Source organism: Otolemur garnettii, unplaced genomic scaffold (genome assembly GCF_000181295.1).
Source record: "Otolemur garnettii isolate 467f Iridium unplaced genomic scaffold, OtoGar3 scaffold00009, whole genome shotgun sequence".
NCBI classification, from domain to species: Eukaryota; Metazoa; Chordata; class Mammalia; order Primates; family Galagidae; genus Otolemur; species Otolemur garnettii.
The window spans coordinates 3,432,083-3,440,113 of record NW_003852404.1 but is presented as its reverse complement, the minus strand read 5'-3'; the positions used below and the strand labels follow the sequence as shown (position 1 = coordinate 3,440,113).

Here is an 8,031-nt window from a genome sequence, read left to right as displayed (position 1 = left end):
TGCCACCTGTTGCAGCCACGTGTTGGAGGAAACTCTGGGTCCTTTCCTTGGCTGACACTCCTCCACCTACAGTGGGTGGGAGATGTGGCCTTGGACTATGGGAGACCTGGTGTTCCACCACCTGTTCTGGGAATGGGGCCCAGTCCCCCCCATCCCCCCACCTGCCTGCCTTCTAAGCTATATTAGAGCCCCAGGCTCTGCGTCAGTTTCTTATCATCTCAAAAGTCACAATGCTCCGGCAGCTGAGTTTCCTCTTATTTGTGGCTCTTGGTAAGCCCCCAGCCTGTGTCTGTGCTCTCTGTACTGCATGGGGCTAGGAGTCCTTGAATCTACCATCCACCCAAGGGGTCCATGGCACCCAACACCTGGTTTCCTTGGAAAGGGGTCTCAGCTTGTACCTGTGGTGGGATTGTAGGGGCTTCTGGCTTGGTGCTAGAGCAGGAGAACAGGGAGGAAACTGTGGATGGACCAGCTCAGGAGAAAGATTGGGAGTACCCGCAGGGCTATAGTGGGAGGCCTTGATGGGAGCAGTAAACAAAGCCCATGATTGGGCTCTGTAGTTAGACTCCTTAGGTTGAAATTTCCACTCTTTTGCTTAACTCTCCAACTCTCCTCTTACACCTACTCTCCCCACCTGGCTCTATATCTTATGATGGAGCCTATTCCTGGTCTTTCTGTCAGCTCAGGGCCACCTCGTCCTAAGAACCTCCTTTGACTGACAATAATGGTAACAGATACCATTTATCTTTTACTATATATAACCTGAATGCTAAGAATTTTAGTTGTTCTTTTTTTAAAAAAAATGTTATCTATATTATCTCATGTTGGGCTCATGCCTGCAGTCTTTGCACTTTGGGAGGCCAAGGTGGGAGGATTGCTTGAGGCCAGGAGTTTAAGACTAGCTCAAGCAAGAGTCTCTACCAAAAATAGAAAATAAAAAATTAGCCATGTCATGGCACATGCCTGTAGCCCCAGTTACTCGGGAGGCTGAGGCACAATAATTGCTTGACCAGGAGTTTGAGGTTGCAGTGAACTATGATGACACCCCTGCAGTTTATCTTGAGTGACAGAGCAAGACCTTGTCTTAAAAAATAAAGGAGGAAAAAAAAAAAAGAATTCGCATAACATCTCCACGAGGTCAGTAGTATTATTATCACCATTTTTGAAATGGAAACATTAACCCTCCAGATAAGTAGCTAATCCTAGAACAAAGGGCAGAGCTACACCTTGAACCCAGGCAGTCTTACTTCAAAGCCTCCACACTTTATGACAATAGCGATCACTTTTTGAGGGCTCAGGCACTGTTCTAAGTGTATCGACCTTTTCAACCATCCATGGAAGGAGACCACATTTTAAGCTCTATCCCTGGACTCCTGAGACTCTGAAAACCCCCTCTCTAGTCCAAATGCTCACCGTTCAGGTATGGCTCCTGAGGCCCAGAGAGGGAAAGGGGTTTGCATGAAGTCACACAGCCAGATTGTGGCATAGCTAGGACTGGGACCTTGGCCTCCTCTTTCCTTTTGGGGACCTTCTGGCTAATTAACACCTCTACTCTCCCTTGTAGTCTCAGGCTGTGGCCGACCTGGCTACAATCCTGCCAGCCGAGTTGTCAATGGTGAGGACGCAGTCCCCTATAGCTGGTCCTGGCAGGTAAGAGTGATACCAGCTGCACTAATTCTAACCATGGGCTCTGGACCCCAAGCTCGGGTGGCAAGGCATCTGGTCACGATGCCATTGTTTCCCTTTAATATCTGCTTCGGGTTTAAAAGCCAGGAAACCCCTTGGATAACCTACTCCATTTGTAGTCCTCACTTGGCTGTTGCAATTTAAAAGTGGAACCTGTAAAGGGCCTGGTGTGGTGGCTCACATCTATTATCCTAGTACTCTGGAAGGCTGAGGCAGGTGGATTGCTTGAGCTTATGAGTTCAAGACCAGCCTGAGCAAGAGTGAGACCCTATCTCTAAAAATAGCCGGCATTGTGGTGGGCGCCTGTAACTCCCAGCTATTTGGGAGGCTGAGGCAAGTGAATCGCTTGAGCCCAGGAGTTTGAGGTTGCTATGAGCTATGATGCCACGGCACTCTACTCAGGGTGACAAAGTGAAACCCTGTCTCAAAAAACAAAAAAAAAGGCTCGGTGCCCATAACACAGTGGTTACAGTGCCAGCCACATATACCGAGGCTGATGGGTTCAAACCCAGCCTGGGCCAGCTAAATAACATTGACAACTGCAACAAAAAATAGCCTGGTGTTGTGGTGGGTGCCTGTAGCACCAGCCATTTGGGAGGCTGAGGCAAGAGAATTGCTTGAGCCCAACAGTTTGAGGTTGCTGTGAGCTGTGATGCCACTGCACTATACTCAGAGCGACATAGTGAGACTCTGTCTCAAAAAAAAAAAAGTGGAACCTGAGTCTGAGTGTGGTGGCTCATGCCTGTAAACCCAGCACTTTGGAAGGCTGAGACAAGAGGACTGCTTGATGCCAGGAGTTCAAGACCAGGCTGGACAACATATTGAGATCCAGTCTCTAAAATAATTTAAAAATTAGCTGGACATTGTAGTGCCTGCCTGTAGTCCCAGCTACTTGGGAGGCTGAGACAGGAGGGTCACTTGAGCCTGGGAATTTGAGGTTGCAGTGAGCTATGATCACAACAGGAACTCTAGTCTGGGTAACAGAGCGAGACCCTGCCACTAAAAAAATAAAAATAATAATGGAATATAGGGTGAGGGGAATGCTTAATTCAAGGGGTTGGCACATTAACAGTGGAATTTCAGGCACTGTGCTTAAGGGAGAGATTCTGTGGGACTCCTTTTTCGATTCCTTGAATTAAATAACAGAGCTATCAGGTCTGAGAACAATAAGGGGAGAGCTTTGCAGAGGCTGGTAAAGGCAAGCACAGAGGAATAGCCTTGCTATGCTGTCTCACAGTAGCCACTATCCACATCAGCTAACCAAATTTAAATGAATTTATATAAAAGAATGTTAAAAATTCAATTCCCCAGTGCTAGCCATATTTCAAAGGCTCAGTAGCTATGGGTGGGTAGTGGCTACCGTATTGGACAGCGAAGATAATAGAACATTTCCATAATCACAGAAAGTACTGTTGGATAGGGTCAGCAAGCTCCATCTGTAAAGGACCGGAGAGTAACTACTTCAGGTTTTACCAGCCGTAAGGTTTCTGTAGCAGTGACTTTGCTCTGCCATAGTGGCATGGGGGTAGCCATAGAGTGTAAATAATGGACGAATGTGGTGATGTTCCAGTAAATCTTTATAAACTAACACAGAACACAAGCCAGATTTAGCCCATGGCCATGGTTTGCCAAACCAGGTATAAAGGGAGCTTTTGAAAATCAGAATGAGTAGCAAATGAGAAAAGAGGCTAAGGACTCCGAGTGGGCTGGGCACGGTAGCTCATGCCTGTAATGCTGCACTCTGGGAGGCCAAGGCGGGAGGATACCTTGTGCCTAGGAGTTACAGGCACCTATAGTCTTAGCTACTCAAGAGGCTGAGGCAGGAGGATCATCCAGGAGTTTGAGGCTGCTGTGAGCTAGGCTGACATCATGGCACTCTAGCCCAGGCAACAGAGCAAGACTCTGTCTCCATTTAAAAAAAAAAAAAGGACTCTGGTGAGTTGTGCTGCTTCAGGAAACCCAAGGGACCTTGAAAGATCTGAGGTTCAGAAGAATGTGGCTCTGGCCAGGCGTGGTGGCTCCCAGCTATAATCCTAGCACTTTGGAAAGCTGAGGTGGGTGGACTGCCTGAGCTCACAGGTTTGAGACCAGCCTGAGCAAAAGGGAGACCCCCGTCTCTAAAATTAGCTGGGTGTTGTGATGGGCACCTGTATTCCCAGCTACTCAGGAGGCTGAGAATCGCTTGAGCCCAGGAGTTTGAGGTTGCTGTGAGCTGTGATGCCACAGCACTCTACTGAGGACAACAAAGTAAAACTCTGTCTCAAAATAAATAATAAAAATTTAAAAGAATTGGCTCGGTGCCTGTGGCTCAAGCAGCTAAGGCGCCAGCCACATACACCTAAGGTGGCGGGTTCGAATCCCCAGCCCCGGCCCGCCAAGCAACAATGATGGCTGCAACCAAAAAATGGCCAGGCATTGTGGCGGGCGCCTGTGGTCCCAGCTACTTGGGAGGCTGAGGCAGGAGACTCGCTTGAGCCCAGGAGTTGGAGGTTGCTGTGAGCGAGATGCCATGGCACTCTACCCAGGGGGATAGCTTGAGGCTCCGTCTCAAAAAAAAAAAAAAAAAATTTAAGAGAATAAAATAAAAATAAAGAAAAATGCAGCCCTGAAAGCACAGAGAGCCTAGGAGGTGGGGGGGAGCTCTCAAGAGACAGAAGTTTGGGGGTGACCTAGGGGGCAAAGAATGTTGGGATGTTGGGATCCCCTAGGAGGTCATAGGCCCAGGATGGGGAAGCTTTAGAGAATCAGAATGTGATTCCAGTGGGAAAATATTAATAATAGGGCCACCCCAGGCAGTTGTGTAGGCTGTGCACTGCACATTTCAGAAGGGGCTACCATTTTCTGTGTGGATGGGACCCTCTGTACTGCCATTGCTGGCAACTCTCACCTTGGGGCCCAGGCCACTCAGGCTCTTTCCTGCTCGGCCTCCAGGTCTCCTTGCAGTATGAGAAAGATGGAGCCTTCTACCACACCTGTGGCGGCAGCCTCATCCACCCAGACTGGGTTATGACTGCAGGTCACTGCATCTCGTGAGTTCTCCCACTTGCCTCATCCCTGCATGAGATCCAGGCAACTAGGGTATTAAAAAAACAAATGAATTGGGAGGGCAAGGGAGCCTCAGGGGTATCTCAGAGGTGGAACGGCCTGGATCAAAGGCTGGAAGGGGACAGTGAGTGATTTCAAGAGGGGACAGAAGCTAGCCCAGACTGACTTCCCTTCCATTGCAGGAGCTCCCGGACCTATCAGGTGGTGTTGGGCGAATATGACCGGGCTCAGGAGGAAGGTGTCGAGCAGGTGATCCCCGTCAATGCTGAGGACATCTATGTGCACCCCCTTTGGAACTCCAACTGCGTGAGCTGTGGGTGAGTGAATTCTCAGGCCTGAATCCAGGGCTTCTCTACTATTCTTCCTGAATCTCCCAGGGACATTGGGGCTGAGTGCATAGCAGCATAGCAGCCTATGTCCTGGTCCCACATGTCAAGGGTTGGAGCCAGAAGAGCCTTTAAGCACTAGTGACACCAAATCTGTCTCCCTCCAGAGGGGACAGCAGAGCCCAGGGTGGGGCAATAACTCTCCCAAGGCCACTTGGCTAGTTGGCTTCAGAGCCCAGGACTCCTCTGGCTCCCTTCCCCTGAATCCAAGGGCTCCTACATTTGACAGCCAGTTTGTACAGCGCATCCTGGGTTCTCTGGGCAGAAGGAGGTGCACTGGCCCAAGAGTTAGGCTCCAGCACTAACTCTCTACTGGCCTGGGCACGTCACTAGCTTTCTCTGGGCCTCTGTTTTGCCACTGGTCAAAAGTTAACCACGAACCAGGGCTTCCTGGGTGGTTGTGAAGGTCACAGAGATAATCTTAAAACCATTGTATGCAAAACTGTAAGCCTGAGAAACTCATCTTTTTGGGTGAGTGAGTCAAAGAAGGAAGGGTCCAAAACCTGTGAAAATGCACTGTAGGAGTGAATGACCGAGACCCTGACCTTCACAGAGCTCCTGGGGTAAGAGAGAGAAAAGTCAGACTTGGGTGAGATGGCTTGAGTGGTAGGCTGGCAGATGACAGATAGCAGTGATTCTCAAAGTGTGGTCCTGGGGCCCACAGCAAGAGAACCTGATTGAAATGTGAATTCTTGGGCCTTAGCCCACACTCTCTGCATCAGAAGCTTTGGGGTGGTGTCCAGAAATCTGTGTTTAGCAATCCCTCCGGGTGATCCTGATACTGTGCAACCCACTGAAGTGTAAGCAGAGGACAATCCTGAAGGTTAAGGGTCAGCATGAGCAAAGCAAGGGAAGGGCTTCTTAACGTTACTCAGCCTTTAGAATGGACTTGATCTACAAGCCATACCACTCCGAATATGCCCTATCTCATCTGATCTCGGAAGATAAGCAGTATTGGGCCTGATTAGTACCTAGGGGCATCTAAGGTGACTGCTTGGGACTACCAGGTGCTGTAGCATTGTAGGCTTTGGCTAGGTGTGGTGGCTCATGCCTGCAATCCCAGCACTTTGAGAAGCCAAGGTGAAAGCATTGCTGAAGACTAGGAGTTTGAGATCAGCCTGGGCAACACAGTGAGACCCCTCTCTTAAAAAAAAAATGGATTGGGAAAGCAAAGGAACCCTGGGGGCACCTCACAGATGGAGCAGCCTGGAATAAAGGCTGGAAAGGGGACTTGGACTTGGGCCAGTTAGCGAACTCTTTCTCTCCTCCCCAGCAATGACATCGCCCTCATCAAGCTCTCGCGCAGCGCTCAGCTGGGAGACAATGTCCAGCTTGCCTGCCTGCCCGCTGCTGGTGACATCCTACGCAACAATGAGCCCTGCTACATCAGTGGCTGGGGCCGTCTGTATAGTATGTACTGATCCCTCTAGCTGGCCACAAGGACCGAGGCAGAAAGATAGGGGTTGGGGGCTGGGGTTGAAGGTAACACCGGGACACTTATAACTTTTCTCCATGTCTCTCTAGCTGCATTCTCCTCCACCATCCTCTTAAACAGGAATGTGTCCCATTACACAGTTGCCTCCTGTGTGCCAAGGGCTGGGATGTAATGGTGCACAAAACAGACAGGATCGCACAGCTGGGGGAAAGAGAGAAGAGCTGTGTGCCTTGATTGTCCCCTTTCTCTGGAGCTCCTAGCCCTGCATCCCCAGATCCCCCCACTCAAAGCTCTCTACCCCTGCAGCCAATGGGCCACTCCCAGACAAGCTGCAGCAGGCCTTGCTGCCCGTGGTGGACTATGAGCACTGCTCCAGGTTGACCTGGTGGGGCTTCACCGTGAAGAAGACCATGGTGTGTGCTGGTGGGGACACCCGCTCCGGCTGCAATGTGAGTCAACTCTTGCCTCCCCCCAAGGTGCTGGGTGTGCAGGGCCCTGGGGTGCCTCTGTCATGTGCCCAGGAGGTGGAGGACGTATCTTGCTTGCTCATTTCATCCACCCCCCAGGCCAGGCAGGACTTGGGGGCAGTCAGCCTAGTCCAGATGCAGAGGCCAGATCAGGGGCTTGGGCCCCTGGATTCCAATCCCAGCTCAAACTCTGCCTTGACCTGGACCAAGTCACTATCCCTCCTTGGTCTGCAGGCTTCCCTGTACACAGAGCAACAGACACCAACGATGACCTCTAAAGTCGTGCCAGCTCTGTGGTGCTCAAGTTATAATTAAACATTAAGAATACTGTCTTTGGTGGGGCATGGTGGCTCATGCCTATAATCCTAACACTTTGGGAGGCCAAGGCAGGAGGATCGCTTCCAGTCAGGAGTGAGCGAGAAAAATTACCCAGGCATGGTGGCATGCACTTACAGTCTCAGCCACTAAGGAAGCTGAGGTAGGAGGGTGGCTTGAGTCCAGGATGTTGAGGTTACAGTGAGCTCTGATGAGCTATGATGACGCCGCTGCACTCTGGCCTGGGGCAACAGAGTGAGACACTGTCTCAAAAATAAATAAATAAATAAATAAATAAAAATAACAACCCCCAAACTATAATTTTATTCTAAGCGAGTATGAACAATAACACATGTAATGTGGTCCTAATGATGGGCACTGCCGTTTATTGGGTGCTTCCTCTCTCCTAGATGTTGTGTTAAGATCGTCCATCCTCTGATTTAATCTTCACAAGCACTTGGGCAAATGCTATTATTCCCCATCACAAAAAAGCCAGCAGCATGAAAGTAATATGGGGGTTTCTCAAAACCCTAAAGCTCAGAACAGTTCCTAAACCCTCAGACATGGGCTTGGCGCCTGTGGCTCAAGCGGCTAAGGCGCCAGCCACATACACCTAAGGTGTCAGGTTCGAATCCCCATCCCGGGCCCGCCAAACAACAATGATGGCTACAACTAAAAAATGGCCGGGCGTTGTGGC

At 50.1% G+C, this 8,031-nt stretch overlaps 1 protein-coding gene across 1 annotated transcript in view; it reads left to right on the top strand.

Moving 5' to 3' along the window:
* Window positions 1-230: 230 nt before the first annotated feature.
* LOC100951510 (proproteinase E) overlaps window positions 231-8,031 on the top strand; it is a 9,382-nt gene continuing 1,581 nt past the window's right edge. Inside the window, exons 1-6 of the mRNA XM_003783818.2 lie at window positions 231-270; window positions 1,565-1,650; window positions 4,618-4,715; window positions 4,914-5,048; window positions 6,391-6,527; window positions 6,859-7,001. Coding sequence (XP_003783866.1) covers window positions 231-270; window positions 1,565-1,650; window positions 4,618-4,715; window positions 4,914-5,048; window positions 6,391-6,527; window positions 6,859-7,001 — 639 coding nt within the window. The remainder of the gene's footprint in view (window positions 271-1,564; window positions 1,651-4,617; window positions 4,716-4,913; window positions 5,049-6,390; window positions 6,528-6,858; window positions 7,002-8,031) is intronic.